The following is a 21,000-nucleotide window of genomic DNA, read 5'->3' on the forward strand; positions in this document are numbered from 1 at the left end:
TTCAATTCAAATCGGTATATTTTTCTGTTTTTTTTGTTTTTGTTGTTGAATTAACCAGATAATGTATTCGATATATACAAGAAATAAAAACAACATTCTCTTATGCGTACGTCGGAGCTAATTGACTAAAATGTTGTGAGCAGTTCCTCTTGGATGCTATTCGATCGAAGCAGTTGAGTTGGTGTAGGTCCACCGGCAACCGTGTTGAGGACCTTGGATGATGTGGCTGTGGCGTTCTTGTGGTCATGATATTCATCGCAGAAAGACTAAAAGGGAAATAATTATGCAATTTCAAATGAACATTTGGTAGATGGTCAAATATTACCTTCAGACGACTGCCCAAAAAGATGGCACGCTCTCGTTTTCTAACCATATAGTCAGAGGACATGAGCCATCTATGCTCCAAGCAATCTTCAGTGTATGGCCGTTTGCTGTAATGATAATAACACATTGATATATGCAAGATATGCCTCGGGTCTGGCTGTTGTACTCACGTTGGGTGACGCTTAAACAAGAGCATAATGAAGCGTGTCGCCTCGGGTGTAACTTCTCTGAACAGATTCTCGAATCTGTATCGCACAAAGGAAATATTTTGCTTGGTTTCGTATTCGTCGCTTCCGCGGAATGGACTGCATCCGGACAAGAGCAAGTATGTCAGTGCTCCAACGGACCAAATGTCACTCTGTGGGAATATTGGCTCGTCGTTGATCATCTCTGGCGGCTGGAAGTCCAGCGAGCCGCATGGCGTCACCTTGACGCCCAACTTGTTCACCTTCTTGGCCGAGCCAAAGTCCACCAATTTGACTTGAATCGAGCGAACGGAGGCCATCACCACATTGTCGGGCTGTATGTTCAGATGGCAGTAGCCGCGCCAGTGCAGGTATTGCAGTGCATCCAGCAGCTGGGTGACAACGCTGGCCACCATCTGCTCGGAGTACTCGTGGCGGCTGCTGAAGTAGGTGAGCACATCGGCGCCCTGCAGCTTCTCCATCACGAATATGGCAATGGGCACATTCAGCGGCTTGTAGGCACTGAAGAGTGCGGGTATGCGCTCATGGCGCAGCGTCTTGAAGTTATCAAACTCGGCCACGACCGAGTCCTCGTTTTCGTCGGTCACCTCGAGTATCTTGGCCACCACCACTGTGTCGGTGGACTTTTGAATGCCCTTCACAATGGTGCTGAACTCGCCGCGTGCTATCTCCGAGATGAAGCTGTACTTGTCGCTCACGGAGGAGTCGGTCACCCAGTTGGGTGGCTCACGCTCGCAGTGATAGTCGGTGTGCACGCGCTCCTCTTCGGGTATCACCTGGTGACCGTTCTCGGTGAGCTGCTGTAAATGCTTCATTGCCTTGGTGATGTGAATTTTGGGTGCATCATGGCCCACGGTGGATGCGGCCACGGGTATGCCCATTTCGCTCCAGCCAATGCGGTTCTTCGAGGCCAGCCTGAACTGGTAGCTGGTGTTTGGCTGCAGATCGTGCAGCAGATAGAACTCATGATCGATATTGTCGGCCACCGTGGTCCAGGCATCGCAATTGCTCAGCTTGTACTGCAGACTGTAGCACAGAACCGTGGAGTGGCCATCGTCGCGTGGCTGCTTCCATCTGAGCAGAATCTCCGTGCCGCTGTTGGCAGAGATTTCCGGAGAGTCGGGTGCATCTGGCAGAGTGGCCACCACGATGCGGCAGCGGGCCACGGTCTGTCCCACCTTGTTCCTAGCCACCACTTTGTAGACACCCACATCGAAGTGGAGTGCTGGCTCGAAGCGCAGAATGGAGCGTCCATCCTCATCGACTGAGATTTTGATGCGCTTGCTCTCGGACAGAACCATATCGTTCTTGAACCACTGGACGCAAGGCTTGGGATCGCCCACAGCAAAGCAATGGATGTGACTGGGCTGGTTCTCGGTGATGGCAATCGTTTGTGGCTTCTCGCGGAAGAAGGGCGGATAGCCCTCGCGCTGCGTCTCAATCATGGCCTCGGCCTCAGTGTACTCATCCAGACGTGGGCCCAGCTCTGTGCGCAGGCGCCTTATGGAGTAGGAATCATTGGCCGCATACATGCTGATGCGACTGCGTGTGCGCTCATCGTCGATTTCCTCATCCATGATGTCAGTGAAGCGACGTCGTTCGCGGATAACAGGCAGCTAAAGAAAGAGAAAGATTTGCTATAGTTAGGCACGACTAGGAGCTGGTTGGGCTGCTGTACTTACCGACCAATCCACAGAATCGTTCAAGGCAAACGATGGGGAACGCCTGTGGGCCACCTTCATGTACTCACGCAACCTCACGGGGAAGTTGACATCCCGCAGTTGCAGCAAATATGTGTCCGGGCCATACTGGTAACTAGAAATAGAAACAGGTAAGGAAATCGCAACGATCACCACTCTATGGCTATACTTACTGGCTCTCCGATTGAATCAAACCCAGCTCGTAGTCGGGATGCAAGTATTTCGAGACAACTTCCTCGCGCTTTGCCCGCTTGCGTGGCTCTGGCAGGGGCTCGGGTGTCGCCTCTGGCGTGTAAACGTGTCCAGGAGGATAAACCATTTTGGATGGATGCTGGAAGCAGCCACTAAGGCGACGTCTGCGGAAGTAGTTCTTGCACGAGGCATTTGCATACCAGTCCCTGAAGTGATCGTAGTAGTTCCTCAGACGATCGGTGCGGATCTGATAGTCGTGATCGGAGGCCTGGCGATCGAGCATGAAGAACCATGGATGCTTCAGTGCTGTCTTCACATCCATACGCTCCTCCGGGCTGTACAGCAGCAGACGGCTGATAAAGTCACGGCCATCATCAGAGATGTGGGTCCACAGCTCGTCCTTGAAGTCCCAGCGACCCTCACGAATCTTGGTCAAGGTCTCCCTATCGTCAATGCCCAGGAAAGGATTGTGGCCACTCAGCAGCACGTAGGTGATCAAGCCCACGGTCCACATATCGTGGGAGTAGTTCACGCCCTCCTTGTTAACCACTTCCGGGGAAACGAACTCCGGCATGCCATAATCGAGAGTTGACAGATTGTGCTTGTTGATTTTACGCGACAAACCAAAGTCTGAGACCTTAATGTAATCACTGCCCACCACCGAAATGAGTAGATCCTTGATCTGCAATTGAGAATGAAATAATTATTGATTGCAGTTTGCAGTTTATGCATTTCCTCTCTTGCTTACCGTGAGACCCATGTGGCCTACGCCCATCTCGTGCATGTGCTCGAGTCCCCAAAGAGTTTGCCTCACATAATTGGCAATGTCTCGCTCTGTGTAGTAGTCGCGTCGGAGTAGGTTGTCCCTGACCAGCTCGCCACCAGCAGCCAGCTCCATAATGAGTGTGACACTGCGGTCCGTGTCGTAGGCATCGTAGGGACGAATCAAGTGCTTGTGGTTGAACGTGTTCATCATCTCCAGTTCGTTCAGCATGAAGGGTCGCAGCTCTGGGCGGCCATACATGATCTTTGCTGCATAATTGTCGCCAGTGGCACGTTCCACGGCATGGTAGGTGATGCCCTGAGTGCCGCGTCCGAGCTCATCGCCAATATCGTACTTATCCTGGTAGCGCAGCTGCTTGGAACGCACATACGGATGTCGGCCGTAGGTCTTGTAGATGTACTGATCCTCATTCTCCTCAATGTGCACTGTGACCGAGGTGCTAATGGAGCCGGCGACATTTCTGGCACTAATCGAATAGAGTCCGCCATCCTTGATGATCGAATCGTGGATGGAGAGAACATAGATGTCGGGATCATAGGAGCTGATCTGAAAAACCAAAGGAAAACTTTCAAACCAGGAGGCAGCGGGAAAACCTCGAAGAATATTCACCTTGATGCGCGATGATTCAGCAATTGGCTTCCAGTCCTTGTACCAATGAACCTCTGGCAGGGGAATGCCCACCAGTTTGGCCTCGATTCTTCCGTTCTTGCGGGACATTATAAAGGTTTCATCTGGTCGCTTCAGGAAACGCGGATGCTCGGCAATTTCCAGCCTCACACGCTGCCTGGCCTCACCGTGCTCATTCGTGGCGACTGCCTCATACCAACCCACATCGCGATCCAGCATGCTGTGGGTAGTAAACATAAATATTATGGTAATTATTTGATGTTGAGTAAAGTAGCTTGAAGCTCACTTGTTGATGAACAGCGTGGCCTGGCCATTGCGTGTGTAGCTCTGATCGAATCTGCCACCCGACTCGATGATCATGTCATCGAAGTAGTAAGTCATCTTTGGCTTGGGATAGCCATAAACGAACCACATGAGCTCCGTGTTGTGTCCCTTCACTCCATAGCCAATGTCGTTCTCGCGCAGCAGGAATCTGTGTAGCAAAAATCAATCTAAGTTTAGTGGCTCCAAGCCAAAAGAGAGTCCTAAAATTACTGTGGCGCCTGTGCTAGTCCATCATGTGGCGGCCGCTCAATATCGAAGTCCTTGGGGAAGTACGGCGAAGTCTCTGGCCTAAAGTCCGTGCCCGGTGGCAGGTAGGTGTAGGTCTTTGGTGGCTCTGGCACCAGTTTTTGCCTGTAGGTCTGAGTGTAGGGGCTGGGATCGCTCACACCAAACTTATTCTCCACGCGTATCCTAAATCTATAGTCTCTGAATGGCTCCAGATTGCGGATGTCGCAGGCACAGCTGCGCACACCAGTTCTCAGTGTACGCCAGTCACCTTCAGGCAGGTCCATCATTTCAATCTAAAGCGTTGAATCAATATAAGTTGGGGATAAGTGAAAGATTTTACAATAATTTACCTGATAAGTGATGGGATAGCGGGGCGTCAGAGGCACCGATGGGTTCCACGACAGCAGCAGTCCACGATCGGTCATGCGGGATATGATTGGACCCTCGGACAATGGTGGCGGAGCACCGGACTTTTTGTACTTCTTGAAATCGGTGTATTGATCCTCCAGTGGCTTCTGCTGGCTGTCCAGAGCTGCAATGGAAAGATTTTGAGCATAATCTGCACCCAAGCGAGTCCAGCTGCACCTACAGTCGTAGAAGAGTTCGGCGTGGCAAATGTCATCTCCGTATGGGTTGAAGATGCGGCAAGAATAACGGCCCACATCGTACTCGGTAACATTTTTGATTGTTAGCCGCAGCAGGCCGTTCGGCTCGATGTCAATGAGGAATCTATCCGAGGGGAAGAGCCTCTGATCGTTCTTAAACCACTCAACCTCTGGCTCCGGGTAACCCGTGGCACAGGCTGTAAACTTGGCAATCATGCCCTCATAGATGTCACAGTCGCCAATCTTCTTGAGGAATACCGGAGGCTCCGAGCGCGAGTGCTTCTTGCTGCAAGCAAATCGAGTTAGTAAAGATTTTATAGCCTAACAATCTAAAGAAGGAACACTCACATTTCATTGACAATATCGAGACGTCCTTGGGTGATGTCTTTGCCCTCCCTGTTGCTGGCGATGCACTTGTAGACGCCTTGATCTTCCTTATCGCAGTTGTTGACAATCAGCATGTGATGATCGCCATCGTTCTTGAGGGTATACTTGTCCGACTTGGGAATGGGTTTGTCCTGGAAGTACCACACCAGCTCGGGGTAGGGCACGCCGGAGACAGTCACCGGGATCTTGGCATTGTTGCCAAACACCTGCTGCTGATCGGAGATCTTTTGGGTGAACACTGGCGGCTTGTACACCTTCCTGACGTTCGCATTGCAGGCGGACGAGTCCTCGCCCAGGGGATTGGCCAGCAGACATGTGTAGTTGCCGGAATCGGCTGCCTCGGCTGGCTTAATGCTCAGTCCAATGTGTTTGCCATCGCAGGTCATCAGCAGACGCTCGCTGGGCGTGAGCGTAACTCCATCCTTGGTCCAAATCACCTCGGGCATGGGGTTGGCAATGAACGGCGCAGACAGCACAAGCTCCTGACCCTCGTCGGCATTTACATCCCTGAGGGCCGATACAAACTGTGGCGCTTCCTCTGTGGCTGTCTCGTCCGCTTTGGGCGCCACATAGAGCTTGGCCTTGGACGCTGTGGAACCCACAGAGTTCTGAGCAATCACCTCGTACAATCCCGAGTCGCCGGGAACGGTTTTCTCTATGATTAGGCTCGTGCTGTTGTCCGGATTCTCGACAATCGCAATGTGCTTGGGGTCTGGCAGAATTTCGTGGCCATTGTGGAACCATTGGAGTTTCGGTTTGGGATTGCCAACCACCTTGATGTCCATTTTGACGGGGAAGCCTTCGATGCTCGCCGAATCCTGCAGCTCGGCCACAAATGCCGGCTTTGACTCCTTGGGCACAATCTCCACCTTGGACACACCTTCCACCTCGCCGCCCTTGTTGATGATCAGGCACTTATAGACACCAGCATCTTGGGGTGTTGCAGCATCAATGCTAAATATGGGATACTCAATTTAGTTTGTACTTTTAGTGGCATGTCACAGCTGCTACCTAAGTCCAATCTGGCCATTGGGATTGTTGATAAAGTTAATCTCTGGGCTGGGACGCAGCAGCAAGCCGTCCTTGTACCACTTTACTTCGGGAGCGGGGAAGCCAAACACTTCAGCCTCCAGCTTCAGAGGCTCACCCACGACAACAGTTTGGCTCGAAATGGGTTTAAGGAAACGCGGCTGCACCTCCTCAGCTGTAATATAAATGAATAAACTTTAGTGGCTAGCGGATAGAGGCTCAAGCACTTACGTTTAACAGCCACAGCACACAGTGCCACCTTCTCGCCATGCGGATTGGATATGATTAGCTTGTAGGCCCCCGAGTCGTTGGGTTCGCAGTTGTTGATCTCCAATTTGACCAAGCCCTCGGGGCTGGTGGAGATCTTTACACTGAAAAGAAAGGTACATCATTTGGGTGCGGGGATAGTCGTGGCTGTGGTGTCTTACGCTTCGCTGGGCTTCACTTCCTCGCCATCCTTTAGCCATTGAACAGTGGGCAATGGACTGCCATCCACGGTGCACTCCAGCACGAGCGGTTCACCCTGCAGCACATCCAACGCATTGTCCAGCTTCTTGACAAAACTGGGTGCCAGCGACAGCAGCGCCAGCTTGAAGGGTGCTTTGGTTACACCAATCTCATTGGTCGCCACACAGGTGTACTGAAAAGCAGAGGCCCTCAGTAAAAGTGATTTTTTCCACGAATATTTTACGTACCGTTCCTGCATCGTTTTCCCTGAATGTTTTTATATCGAATACACCTTCGATTTGGTCGGAAGCCTTCTTGGTGTCCTCTTTCTTGTAGAGCTTGTCCTTGTGCGGCTTGTTGATGGCTTCCAAATTGATGGGCTTATCGTCCTTCAACCATTCAAGCGTAGGCAGTGGCACGCCATGCACCAGCACCTTGGTGGAAACTGGCCGGTAATCATGAATGCTCTGGCTCTCAGGATTGACAATGAATGTGGGCTTCTCCACTGTAAAATTATTGAATAATTAATTGTAAAGGAACACCAAGGATATGGAGAAAACCTACCCAACACATTCAAGTTAAAGTCAACACTGGATCTGCCCTCGCTGTTGACCGCCGTAACGGTGTATTTGGAGGATTCGCTGGGAGAGACTGCCTGGAAGACGAGTCGATACTTGTCGGCATCCACGTCGGCAATCACCTCGCAGTTCTCGTTGTTGCACAGATTCTCATTGCCCCTGGTCCAGGAAACCTTCGGCTTCGGGTTGGCCAGCACCAAAGCCTCGAAGCAGATGGTGTCGCCGGGCAGGCACTTGCGATCCTCCAGTCCGGATATATCTGGCTTGGCCAGCACATCTATCCAGCCGCTGGTGGCCAGCTCTCCGTACTTGTTCTTAACCTTCAACTCGTAACGTCCCGAGTCCTTAATGTCAGCTGTAAACGAAGAAACAAGTGAAAAACTTTCAAACTTTACCCTAAAGGGATTGCAGTACCATCCAAAATATTCAGCGTGCAAGTATATTGCTGCAGGCCGTGCTCCAGTTCCTTTTTTTCCACCTTCAGTTTGAGGTTGTTGCTCTCCTTCACTGGCTGGCCGTCCTTTAGCCACACAATTTCGGGTGCTGGATCGGCTGTGAATACGACCGGCTCCGACACCTTGTCGCCCTTGTTCACTTTAATGTCCTTCAATCCCGATCCCTTGGTGAGTAGCGGCTTGCGGTACTCAGCCACACCTTTGAGAGGAATTAATTAAATGATTTTGAAACATTTTTGAATGGATTATCGCACCTGAAAGTGAGAGATCGCCTTTATGCGACTTCTCGCCGCATTTGTTCTGCACCACCACCTTGTACTCTCCAGCATCGACCAGATCTAGCGACTGCACCTCCAGCTTGTAATGATCCTGGAATGATTTATGAACAGTTTAACTCTTGTATCTCGAAGGTGATTGGTTCAAAAACAAACCCCATCAACGGTAATGGCCGTGTGCTTATCCGCTGTAATTGGTTTTCCATCGTGATACCATATCGCTTCCGGCTTGGGTATGCCCGTGGCAATGACTTCATATTTGAGTGGAACACTCTCGAAACTGTGCGTCTGGAAGACGTCCACGTGCAGGATTTCAGGAACAGCTACAAGGAGGAGAGTTATCAGCATGCGTGGATCTCATAAATGCCAAACTTAATTGCTATTTTTGCACTATTTTATATCTGTACAGAGAATAAGTACTTATAGTACACAATCGAATTGTTTTGTTAGTGTTATTGTTTTTGCGGTGCAGCATTTATCCATAAAGTTGGCATGGCAACCTCTCAGCCTTTTGGCCACTGAAAGTACTGTAAACCCAAACCCGAAATATTCAATAGGTCAAGTAAATATGTTGAAAAGTTGTTCTTGCAGTTCCAGAAAGTTGTTGAAGATTTCTTCTTTCGCAGTATCCAGAATGCAGAGTATTTAGCTGCATCTTTTGATGATTATTTTCAAGAGCTATTTACACTTGTGAGCCAAATGATATCACCCCTAAAGCAGTGCCATACATTGTACAAAAAGACATTCAATGCTTAGAAACTATTTTTAGGTATTACTCGGTTCGATGTCCATTCTCATTCCCTTTACACGATGCACACAGAGACAGCAATTTCAATTTACAGATCAGATGGTTAATATTCGTCTGGGTTAGTGTTTTGTTGGCTCTTTGTACAGTTTTGATGATGATGAATGAAATGTTAATGGTTGTCATGTTTGTTATGTTAATTTCTGTTCATTCCACATCCACATTATGCATTTTGCAAATTTATATTTACAAGTATTACGAGTAGTATTTTATCTTATGGTTCCTATTGTTGATGTATTGAAAATGTATTTTGTGGTTTACCCCCTTCTTCAGGCTGTTCAGTTGTCGCAATCATTGTTTTAGTCACTGTTTGTTCCAGAGACATTGTGTCGCTTGCTGTATCGAAATTGCATATTGTAGATTAGCTTATATTCAATGTAATTTCAAAAGGAAAACCCCTACGCATTGTTGGTACACCTTAGCTATGCCCTAAATGTTTCCCCAATACAATAATATAGATAGAAAGAGCGAGGCATCGATTTGCTTCTGAAAAACTTACTCAAAACAACGACCTTGCAGGTGGAGGTCGTCTCGCCAATAAAGTTCGCTGCCTTCACCTCATAAGTGCCCGAGTCTTCAGTTTTAGCCAGATTCAGCGTAAGATAATAGTTCTCGATGCGCTGAGAGTCGCGGGAGATTTTAATGCGTGCATCTTCATAGATTTCATGGCCATCTTTGAACCTAAACAAAAGACAAGTGCGTTGAGCAGCTCAACAATTGAAATCTGCTTCATTTTCATACCATTTAATGTTCGCCTCTGGCTCGCTGTATACCTCGACCTCCAAGGTAAAGGATTTGCCTTCCTGCACCTCAATATTCTTGAGACCACGCTTCACCTTGGGTTTGCCTTGAATTGGAAAAAGAGTTCAAAAGAGTTAGGCAGGGAGCAGATAAATCCAGAGACAAACTCACAGTTGACTGTCACAACGCAATTGTCCTCCAGCTTGCCGTAATCGTTCATTACTTTGCAGCAGTATGTGCCCTGCATATTGGTTGCCGCCTGATTGAGAATCAATTTGAAGTCGTTGCCCTCCTCCACATGGCGGACATCGTTGCGCTTCTCATCGATCTCAATGCCGTCAATGTACCACTTGGCGTGTGGCCGAGGATAGGCATCGATGCCCACAACCAGCTCCACGTTGGAGTCTCCTTCCACCACGGTCATGTTCTTCAGCTTCTTGGTGAACTCCGGCGAGCACTTGATCAGCAGCTGCGTGGCGCTGGTCGCCGAACCGTGCTCATTGGTGGCCTTTACCGTGTACTTGCCAGCATCCACGCGGGTGGCGCCACTGATCTTCAGAGTGTAGGCATTGCCATCGGTGCTGACGCTGTACTTGGCGTCCGTCAGCTTGATCTCAGTTTCATCGTGATACCAGACGAGCTTCGCCTCGGGGTAGGCATCAATGCGGACAGTCATCTGCACGTTCTCCTTCTCCCCGTGAATGTACTCGCTCTCAAACTGCTTGACAATCACTGGCTTCGATTTGACGGTGCAGCTCCAGTACTCGGATGTCTGGCTGATGTCGTTGGTGGCCCGAATCGAGTAGTTGCCCGCTTGGGCGAGCTTAATGTCCGATATCTCCACCACAACCTTCTCCACGCTCTTGCCAATGGAGCTGGAGGTGATCTTCACGTTGCTCTCGCTGCTCACGTCCTTTGCATTGTTGGTAACAATCACCTCTGGCTGCGGGAAGCCTTCCACTTCAATTTCCATTTTGATTGTCTCTCCAGCCGAGCAGGTAATGTCCTTGATCTTCTTGATCTTTGGTGGAGCTGCAAGGGAAGAGTAAGAAGTGGAAGTTCCTCAAATTGATAATTGAAATCTCACCTTTTACGACCAGATTAATGGTCGACTCATCCTGTCCCAACTCATTCACAGCCTCAATGGTGTACTCCCCAGCATCGGCTGTGTTGATGTTCTTTATAATCAGCGACATGCTCTCCTCGTCCTCGTACATGAACTTGTGGCGATCATCCACCTCAATGACCTCGCCCTCGTGCTTGAAGAGAACAGCTGGCTTCGGGAAGCCCTTGCATTGCAGCTCCAGGATGGCCGTTCCACCGATGCTCGTGTTGGCCTCACGGTGCTCGATCACCAGCGTGGGCTTCTCCGGCTCTCTGTTCAGGGTCTGAATGGCGCCCTGAACCGACAACTCGGCACTGCAAGAGATATTGCCAGTGGATGTCTGAGCCACACACGTGTAGATGCCGGCATCCTCAGGCTTGACGTGCTGGAACACCAGAGCCAGCGAATCCTCATCCTCGCCGAAGAGCACCTTGAAGCGTTCCTCGGGATCGAACTCCTCGCCGTTTCGCTTCCAAGCGAACACGGGCTTCTCGCCGGCAGGCAGAATCTGTCCACTCAGCGCACCGAACGGATTTCTGTCCTCTACAAGTGGAATTTTACAATGCAATCATGGGCATAACAATCTATAATCGAATACCTACCCACAGTGGTTGCCACAGCATCACAGCTGGCATCCCCATACTTATTCGTGGCCTTGCACGAGTACGTTCCCGCATCACTTTTCTGTACATCGGCAATGACCAGCTCATAGAAGCCCAAATAGTCCTTGTCTCTGATGATTTGAATGCGTTCATTGATCTCCAGTATTTCCACTTCATCTTTGTAGCTGACAAGGAAATATAATTTGGATTAATTTGGAGCCCAAGCTGAGGCTTTCTCCCTCTCTCTACTCACAACTTAACCCTGGGCTTGGGATCTCCTTTGATTTTGATCATGAAACGGAAGAGAGTGTTCTCAATCATTTCGGCATCCTTCAAGCTAACCAAAAAGGCCGGGGCCACGTTGGTTTTAGTTTCATCATGGCCTGGGGCTGTGTGGGAAAAATGAATGAAAATCTCTGCTAGATTTGTATGGAACCTCGAGCATACCTTGGCCAACAGCCAGCTGTGCCGATAGAGTTGTTGTCTCGGACGCGGACTGAGCGCGGATGGTGTAAGTTCCTGCATCGCTCTCACTGCAAGAACAAAGATCTTAATGTGACAAAGGAAGAAAACTCATTTAGATTATCTTGCAAACCTGCAGTTCTTGATGTCCAATCGATACGAATTCATTGGCGCACTTGTCTGAATAACTCGATCAGCCAAACGATCTTCCAGCGGCTTGTTGTCCTTCAGCCAGGTGACCAGTCCAGGCTGGTCCTTGAACTGGATCTCAAAATGCGCAGTCTCTCCAACTGAAAAGCACAACGAAACCCGCGAACATTAGCAGTCTGATTAGCAGTAAAACGATGCATGAGAAAAACTTACTATCCACCTGGACGCTCTTGAGCATCTTCACGACAACTGGCTTGTCGACAGAGCGTAGGGGTCGATCCTCTAGTTGCCGGGAGGCAGACCGGATGCCAGCACGTGATTCGGCGACTGAGTAGGAAGCGCGGCTCTCAGCACGACTTTCGGCGCGGCTCTCTGTGCGGCCTGTGGCCAGGAGGGATGAGCGTGCCTCAACTTTGTCAACGGAGCTACGATCGCGTCTGGAGCTCACTCCATAGTGCTTCTCGGCAGTGCTGTCATACGAAGTACCTCTATCGTAGTTTCCAGTTCTGGAGGACGCTGGTAGCCAGAGCGAGGCGTGGAAAGGTGTTGAAAAGTATATGTTATCCATTTACCGTAATGCAATGAAAAAATATATGCACTTGATACACATATTTCTGCATCGTTTTCTTGTACTCTTTAGAAACTGAATTGACTTGAAACCAATTGGGAAAACAGACTAGGATTGGAAATACATGTGTGTGGGATTCAATGGAGGATTGTGAAGGTATAGGACACAAATAAATTGTTAATTAAACAAGCGGAGACTGTTGTGTGTTTGAAGTGAACATAGAAATGGTTGGTTGGTGTTTAAACACAGTTATTTACGAGGAACGGAATGAGGAACGGAACGAGGAACATGTGACTCTACAGCAGAGAACGGCACGCACGTACACACATGTATGCACATGATATGCAGTGCGCTGGTGTGCGTAGACAGCAGGCAAAACGGAGCACACGAAACCAACGTGGAAAGCACATGAAATTCTCTGAATTCGATTTGCTGGAAGGTAATAAACGCAACCTACGTATTCTTAACATTTAAGACAATTATGAACATTTAAAACAGGGGCATCCATCCCAACGATCGATAGTCACACAAGTTACTTTAACATACAAGTAAATACAAATTAAAATTAAAACTGAAATGGAATGGAGTGGAACAGAGAGTCTGGAACTTACATTCATAGCGCCGTTTGGAAGCCACTGAGTAGCCAGTATAATAATCATCCATGCCACCGACGCTTTGGCCTCTGGCTTCAAAATCTGCACTTGGCTCTCTGAAATCGTCAGCAATAGACTCAGTATAATCGCGATCAAGCTCATAAATGTTAACAGGTTCCTCGATAATCTCATAGATGGGTCTTTTCTTAACTGGCGGGGTGAATATGTGCAAGAAGTCGCGTGCTTTGGCCTTCTGCACAGTATCCTGTGCATAGTTAGTGGAGTCCTTCGACTTGAGAACGGTGTTCTTAATGCTTCGCATTTTCTGTTTTGCATTGCGAAGCGAGGTGTCCGACGAGGACACATCGTAGATGCCCTCGAAGAAGTTCTGCGTCTTCTGCTCTAGACTCTCAGTATGGACTAGAAGGCGCTTGATGGTGGGCGGCGGCGGTGGAGGCGGTGAGGGTGGGCGTGCTTTGACAATTAGTATCTCAATGGTAGTTTCATACGAAATGAGCGGAAGCGGTTGGAAGAAGCCGGGCATACGCGTGAAATGAGGCGGAATTGGAGGCGGAGGCGGCCCTGTTTGCTGCAGGTGTTGATTAGCGCCGCCCCTATCGCCGGCGATATTGGCCAGGCGGTTATTCCAAATGGTTAATGAAGCATTATCGGTTATATTAGCGGTGTATCCATGTCGGCCCTGCGAACCCCGCGGCGCAGTGTCGCTGTCCTGCAGGGATTCGCTGTAGCCAACGATATCTTTGAGCTCTATGGGTCTGTGCTTAGTTACAACAGTGTTATCGTGTTCGCTTTTGTTTTTGTTTTGGTTTTTGTTTTCGTTTTCTACTGGATTGTATACTTGGATTTTTGGAATCGAATATTGTGAAGTATTGGGCTTTAGCTCTTCGGGGCTCTTACCAGCTAATGTCTCTTCAATCTGGCTGGTTTCTGTGGTGGCAGACACTTCTTTTAGAACAACCGATTCGATGGCAGTTGATTCAGTTTTCTCCGTTTTCTCTCTTACAGTTTGAGCTGCACTCTCGTGTACTTCTTGCTTTGCAACTGAACTGGCGACAGCCACTGCTTCGACTTCCCTGGAATGTGAAGCCGATTCTGGCACTGAAACTGCCTGCGGTTTGGGCTGCGGTGCCACCTCTTTGACTGGTGGAGCTGGAGATGGTGTACTCCTCTCTGGCACACTCTTAGAAATAGTCTCGACTCTGGAAGCTTCTGTCTTGGTAGAGTACGATTGCGATTGCGATTGCGAGCTAGAAATCTGTACGGACTCGGACTTGGTGGTTATTGTCTTGGATGAGTATTGCCGGTCGTGCTGTTGCTTGTACAGCTCGATGGCCTCCTGCTCCAGCTTCAGCAGTTCCTGCTGCTCGAGCTGCAAACGCTCTTTGGTCTCCTTGCTCAGGAAGTAGTTCTCGGCCACATCGGAGGCGCGAACACTGGTGCTGGGATCATGCGCCTCTGCGCGCTGTGGCAGGTGCAGCAGCAGCTCACTTTCGGCGGCCACCTGGGAGGAGTCTACCTTCAGATCGTCTGCGTTATGCTCTTGCAGTGTCACGTCTTGGTTGACATACGAGGAGATCTCTTGGTACCAGTTCAGGGGAGCCGCTTCGCCGTGGGGCTTAATATTAATCGGAAAGATTGAGTTTGCGTCGGGGGCCTTCAGGCTGATTAGAATCTGTTTCTCATCGACTCGATGCTCGATGTTGCAGAGCGGCAGCTTGACGATGTTTTGCAAAATAAACACGGATCTGCTCTCGGATATTTTTCGAACTTTGGTTATCAATATTCTGGACTTGAACAGAAAGCAGTAGCGCTCGTGCGCCTTGCCGTCTTTGTCGATCAAAGTGCACCACTCGTGCAGCAGGAGACGCCCCAACTTGTAGATGTTGCCGCGACAGCCCTCGATGCTGGAAAGAAATCTGTTGTCATATGCCCGACTCGGCACACTAAGCATTAGCTCTAGGGCCCGCTCCAAATCTTTAACATTCTCTTTCAAGCTTAGTGAGTATTTAATGAAGTCCTGCGAAAACAAACATTAATAGAGTAGAGTCTCTTGGCACGAAGCAGTGGATGATTAGCTAGGCTAGCATATTATTCTGTGTGTGTTTGTGTGTGTAGTATATTGTTTATAAACAAAGATTGTAGAGTACCACCAACTAGTAACGAAAATGTGATACAAATGTCTGTGTATGGGCATGTCCAAACCTTGAACAAAAGTTGATAGTCGTTTATCCGTTGAATGGGTAGCTTCAGATGTTCCGAAAGAGATTTATCGTCTCCAAGTTGTTTCGAAAGTTCCTGCAAGACACAAAAATATGTTCTAGAAAAAGTTCGTATTGAATATATTGAAAAAATGGAATAATCATGAATATTTGTTGATATTTTGTGCATCCGTTTGGGTTTGGATTTGCGCCAGTGCCCTCCCCCCGCTTGGCCATCCCATCCCAGCCCATGCCATCCACGAGAGCATTGAATATTCACTTATACATTGAAAACAGCATTTTTCTCTATCTCTCTCGCTGTTGGGTTATTTTTGGAACGATGTTTAAAAATTTATCACTTGTTGCAAAAATGGATATGTGTGCGTGAATGATTTTCGGTTTGGAAAGACATAGTCAGATGTACGATACATATTTGCCATACGAATATGTATACTTAATATTTGAATATTAGTCGTGAAATGTGAAAGATGTTTAGATAGATTCACTCGGTCATGGACTGTATTATTTTATTCACTGTTCATATTCGTCGCATTCACTGCTGAACCAATTACAGAGCAGAGGCAGACACGACATGAGATTCTCTTTAAAGTCAATGTTACAATATATTATTTGCCCGTATATACTCCTCGCGTTTGAATACTTTTAGATGTGAGGTCAAATATGTGTGTGGTGTCTGCGCATACGTACATATATCTTTATAAATATATACGTATTAATGTATCTTTAAATATATGTATTATCGTGTATCGTGCACAGTAAAATGTCGGAAAAATAATGTTGCATAACGGGTAAACGTCACAGATATTAACAAATTGATTTTGAATATTTTTTGCTGCTCGCTTCACTTTTTCACACACATCAAACGATCGATCGATCGATTTCGAATCGATTTATGTCGCTTCACAAACAGATTTTCCAAGCAATATATTCAAAGAGTTTCTATAACTATTCCGATAACTATCTTTGTGGATCCCATTTATGATAAATGGTGTAGGGGGTAGGTAGGTGGGAAGTTCAAGTACCTAAAGCGAAACCGTTACGTATGGGAATAATTAGCACGACACGACCGCCAACACCACTCGGAAGCAACTGAAAACTGCGAAAGCTTTGGGATAGAAAGCGTCTGCCTTTAAAAATAAACTGATATTCTCGCACATACTCTCGTACTCGTACGCATAATGTGTGCAGACGGATCCGATCCAACGGATCCAACGTTTGGGCAGCTTGAATTCAACCAATAATTACACAAATACAAGTCAAAGAAACGAAAGCATTATCGACACCAAAAATGATCTATGGGCAAACGATCTATGCCCTGCCATTGCCTAGTTTACTCACTTGAAAGTATTTCATGGCCTCTGGGTTGGAGCTGAGGTACTCCTGGGCCAGTGGCTCGTTCTGGCAGTATTCCACATGCTTGTCAAAGTCCCGCTCCAGCCGCAGAAAGGTTTTGGCCACCATATTCGGCTGATTGCTGTAGCACTTGAGTCCTTCCTTGAGCACACTGTAATGGCAATGGCAAATAAATGTACCCTAGATAATCCTCCCTAATCTTAGCAGTTAACTTACTTATTGTGAAACTCTGCAATGTGCAGAAAGTTGCAAAATATTACATCCTTGTTGTCTCGCACAGATCTGGGCACCACCGGTTTGTCAATGCCTTTAATATATTTCTCCACCACATGCAGGAGATCCCTGGAAAACTCCTCCTCGGTTTCCACCAGCTCCCTCAATATGGTGCTGAAAATAACGAAAGTAATGATTCAATAAATAGCAGAGATCGTTAATGCTTACCGCTTTCTAAACTCTGCATCGCCGGTCTCTTTGCCATTGGAGCTATTCATATTGGGATTAAATTCTAGTATTTCAATTGGCACCCAGCCCTCCTTGGGAGCATCCCCACTATCGAACATTCGCACAAAGCATCTGAAAGCATTCATCAATTAACAGTCTTTAGCTTTAAGCTTTGGTTAGTCCAACGTACCTTGATTTCTCTGTAGCCTTTGTGCTCAATAGTTCGACCAGGTCTCCGCGGGCAACACTGATCTCGTCCGTGGCCAATGTTTGAGCCTGATAGTCGCGACTCACGAATACAATATCTGGAACCTGTTGATTGAACAAATAAACAAGTTGTAGTCCTTCTTCTTTACATGCAATCGAAAGAGCCACACTACGCGTATCCTATGTACTTGGGAGAGCGCGAAAAGCTTTCCGTTTGAGCAGATTTATTAGAACTGGCCTCATAATATGTACGTACGGGCACACGTACTGCGTGTAGCCAAATGGAAGTGTCTGTATCAGTGCTGTACAAAAATTAGCTCGTTAGCTGAAAGTCTATTTTGCGGCTGACATAGACACGCGGGGGGCATGGCATGGCTCGTCTATTTATTCCGCTTTTCAATTTGACTGAGTGCAAAGCTTGATGCGTTCGACATCAGCTGATTGCGCACAGTGCAGCCACAGTGTCCCCTCTTTAACGGGGTTTCATTCCGATCGTTCCGACCCCTTTGTATGTACATACATACATACATACATACATACATACATATGTATGTAGCTTGGTCCAACATTTATTATATTTAAGACAATTTATTAATTGTATTCCCGAAATACTAGTTGCATTTATTTTTATATAATATTATCCAAAAGAGTTCAAGTTTAAGTGACAGCACCAGTTCGAAGTTAAATTACATCCATTGTCTCTGATTTTATTTGAAAGCTTCACAGTAATGGTACTCTACTATATACATATGTATACGCTCTTAGTATATGTATATGTATGTATGTAGGTTGCTTTGCACAAATGTATTAATAAGTAAATTTTGGCACATGTTCATATTCTCGCACGGTCTTATGTTGTATGTTTACGCACTCGCCCGACCCGACCCGACCCTCGCCATCACGCATAGCTTACGTTATCCATTGTAGTTCCGGATCTGATTGACTCTGTTATCCACTCCACTTAATTCACTTTACAGTCTCTGCATAAATGTATGCACTGCTTTCTGTATTGCATAACTTATTACTGCAGGCAGCTCAAAAATTCGTTTCTATTTATTTGCACAGGGTTTTTGATTACGACAAATCAAAGGATTTTGATTGCTATGGCTGTGTGCACCACCGGAATTCGTTTGTCATAATTTGTGTTCGGAATATTCGATCGGTTCGTTTGCAGCGCCCCCGTATATTAGATTTCCCTATTGACAGACGGTCGTCGCGAGAAATGATGAAACAAAAGAGAACCAGCCGCCGCGTGCAGATGCCAATGAATTTAACTGCATCCCGACAACTGTACGACTGATCGATATTTGCTGATCACAACAAAAGCTTTCCTCGAAAAAATCGTTGCAGAATTTAAAAATAATGCACCTCACAATGCATGTGCATACACACATATGTACATATGTATGTATGTATTTATGTGCTTAGATTTTCATCTACTTCTAAAACACACACACAAACACACACGTGCTCAAAGTTTATAGCTGTCACACACGCTACTATGCACACATTGTACATCCCTTCCCTTGCATCTGCACAAACATACATACATATATACATACATACATATGTATGCCACAGCACACTCGTACTGTATGTAATAGATATAAATCAGTTTTATAAAAATATAATTTAAATATTTATATTGCTTGTCGGTACATTAACAGGATGAAATATATAGTTAGTTGTTTGATGTGTTGAAACATCCGAGTCTAATTATTCACAATACTGAATATAGGGAGCAGAAGAACCATCAAGGGAACGGGAACTGCAAAAGCTTAATAACCTAGAGCATAATTAATGATCATTTGGTTTTGGTCACATCTCATTGAGCATTTATTGAGCTTTTTTTCGCTCAGTTTTAGATGATTCATTCGCGAATTTCCAGCTCAGGTATGCCCACCAAAAAGAGAACGCATTCAGTCTTTGCGGTAATTGTGATGCCTAAGAACAAAAGCTGCTTCGCATTGAAAACACTGAGAAAATAAGAAAACTTATTTTAGTTTTTCAACAACCAGGAAACTAGAAGTAGTCGCAGGCAAACCATTATTACACACAAGCCCCAAAACTAGGCAAATTCTTTAGATGTGGTCGGGAATGGTTTTTGGGTAGGCTATTGAGCAGCGTTCCCAGCTGTAGGTCGCGCATTACATTTAGAATTCGAATTTATCCACACAACTAGTGATAGCCCACATTTTCGCGGGGTAGAAAGGCGCACGCGATGGCTGCGAGCAGTCCAACGAATCCATAGATGGAGACGGCCTGCACTCGGGACGACTCCATCAGCACTTGGGCCACGAAGGGGTGAGCATGGCGCCGAGCCGTGCCAGCACAGAGCAACCAGAGACACCTATGGATCGGAGTGCAGCGGGATATATTTCCGGTGTGTAGACATAAATTGCTTGGAAAATGCCAGATATCGCGCCCCTGGCAATGAAGAGCGTAGCCGAAGTGGCAAAACGACTGCAAATAAATATTGTAAATGTGTGAGACTAACAATAAAATAGTTTAAACATTACCTTGAGACTGTCGTCAGCACTAAAGTACACAAGACAAGCACCAAATATTGCAGGACAATCGTTTTCTTCTTGCCAAACAATTTAATCACTCTGATGGTCAGCAGTATGCCGGGAAACTCCGACAGGGTAATCCAGAGCAAGTCCATGAAATCGGAGGTCATAAATGTAACACAATCATTGGGATATTTTTCCTTGTTTCGCGCCACCAGCAGCTCTGTGGTAACCAGCACCAAGCCGTAATAACAGAAGGCGGAGGCAAGCCAGATAAACCACAAGAGGAGCGTCGTCCGATACAGATTGGGACTCAGCAGGGACCTGAAGCTCTCGGTGGCGCTGGGTTCTTCATCGGCAATCAGGCGTCCGATCAGCATGTGACGCTTATTATTCTGCGCTATCTAAGCAAAGTAAATCAAACTTGATTATTTATTAGCCATTACTAGATGGCTGTGTGCTTACCTGCTCTAGCACCTTCAAGGCTTTATCATTGCGTCCATTATTCGAGTGATAACGAGCCGATTCGCTGAGCCACTAAAAGTTTTTAATATATTTCTTAGACGTTAGTTGTTAAACCATTTAAATACCGGCGAGAGCAGCGTGAAAATTAATAGCGGCGTAGCAGATAATCCCAAAAGTCCACGCCAGCCAAAGTAGGGATATACAACCAGAGCGAGGACAACCTCAAAGCACGCTCCCAATGCCCAGAAGCACTAGAATGAAATAAAGTTATATTGGATGTAGCAGGCCCAACTATCAGCTACTTACATCCATTAGCACAACGCACTTTCCCTTGTGTTTTGTGGGTAGAAACTCTGCATACAGTGTGACACTGAAAGGTACAATAAGTTGCAGAAGTTGCGAATTTATCTATGCCATTACTCACGATTGTGGCACGCAGCCAATGGTGAAACCCACGAGCCCACGCAGCGTTAGCAGCCAAGCATAGCTGGGTGCAACTGAGCTGAGAATGCTATATAAAACTATTAACACGCCAAACAATGTGAGTGCCTGCGAATAAGTATATGACTTGATTTAATTGAAAGAAACTTCAAGACT

At 47.1% G+C, this 21,000-nt stretch overlaps 3 protein-coding genes across 9 annotated transcripts in view; 1 reads left to right on the top strand and 2 right to left on the bottom strand.

Annotated features, from left to right (window-relative positions):
- On the bottom strand, window positions 1-18,729 carry LOC117889834 (obscurin). 7 transcript variants are annotated; one of them, XM_034794321.1, is made up of 37 exons: window positions 18,342-18,729; window positions 17,412-17,533; window positions 17,222-17,353; window positions 16,997-17,167; window positions 16,766-16,931; window positions 15,411-15,503; window positions 14,106-15,225; window positions 12,240-12,542; window positions 12,010-12,166; window positions 11,862-11,947; window positions 11,668-11,803; window positions 11,415-11,599; window positions 10,795-11,355; window positions 9,879-10,739; window positions 9,708-9,813; window positions 9,466-9,647; window positions 9,228-9,302; window positions 8,318-8,484; window positions 8,141-8,255; window positions 7,846-8,085; window positions 7,418-7,786; window positions 7,102-7,358; window positions 6,838-7,046; window positions 6,638-6,780; window positions 6,389-6,581; window positions 5,339-6,331; window positions 4,975-5,276; window positions 4,736-4,917; window positions 4,368-4,678; window positions 4,120-4,305; window positions 3,816-4,053; window positions 3,171-3,752; window positions 2,404-3,104; window positions 2,213-2,345; window positions 495-2,146; window positions 326-431; window positions 1-266 (listed from the first exon to the last, which is right to left on the bottom strand). In XM_034794321.1, exons 1-37 carry the CDS (start codon window positions 18,348-18,350, stop codon window positions 126-128), a joined length of 11,685 nt encoding a protein of 3,894 aa, XP_034650212.1. In that variant the 5' UTR covers window positions 18,351-18,729; the 3' UTR covers window positions 1-125. The 7 variants fall into 7 exon arrangements, with proteins under 7 accessions (XP_034650212.1, XP_034650207.1, XP_034650208.1 ...); XM_034794316.1 differs by having other exon boundaries at window positions 13,206-15,225; XM_034794317.1 differs by having other exon boundaries at window positions 6,638-6,777; window positions 6,835-7,046; window positions 13,206-15,225.
- Window positions 18,398-21,000, top strand: part of LOC117889836 (inner nuclear membrane protein Man1) — a 24,880-nt gene continuing 22,277 nt past the window's right edge. The window contains exons 1-2 of the mRNA XM_034794326.1: window positions 18,398-18,404; window positions 20,911-20,919. The gene's annotated coding sequence lies outside the window, so the exon portion shown is untranslated. The remainder of the gene's footprint in view (window positions 18,405-20,910; window positions 20,920-21,000) is intronic.
- The window catches only part of LOC117889839 (synaptic vesicle 2-related protein), a 2,652-nt gene continuing 734 nt past the window's right edge, over window positions 19,083-21,000 (bottom strand). The window contains 7 exon segments of the mRNA XM_034794328.1: window positions 19,083-19,734; window positions 19,737-19,891; window positions 19,948-20,342; window positions 20,404-20,475; window positions 20,529-20,654; window positions 20,710-20,773; window positions 20,828-20,952. Of these exon segments, the coding sequence (XP_034650219.1) occupies window positions 19,607-19,734; window positions 19,737-19,891; window positions 19,948-20,342; window positions 20,404-20,475; window positions 20,529-20,654; window positions 20,710-20,773; window positions 20,828-20,952 (1,065 nt within the window). The 3' untranslated portion in view covers window positions 19,083-19,606.

Source organism: Drosophila subobscura, chromosome E, assembly GCF_008121235.1.
Source record: "Drosophila subobscura isolate 14011-0131.10 chromosome E, UCBerk_Dsub_1.0, whole genome shotgun sequence".
In the NCBI taxonomy this organism is placed as follows: Eukaryota; Metazoa; Arthropoda; class Insecta; order Diptera; family Drosophilidae; genus Drosophila; species Drosophila subobscura.

What these genes read in the sequence shown, in the direction of transcription:
- LOC117889834 (XM_034794316.1), bottom strand. An exon ending in AGGCCATGAAATACTTTCAA is followed by an intron (nt 15,504 to 16,765) that starts GTGAGTAAACTA and finishes TGTGTCTTGCAG; the next exon opens with GAACTTTCGAAACAACTTGG. An exon ending in AGGCGATCTCTCACTTTCAG is followed by an intron (nt 8,086 to 8,140) that starts GTGCGATAATCC and finishes TTCCTCTCAAAG; the next exon opens with GTGTGGCTGAGTACCGCAAG.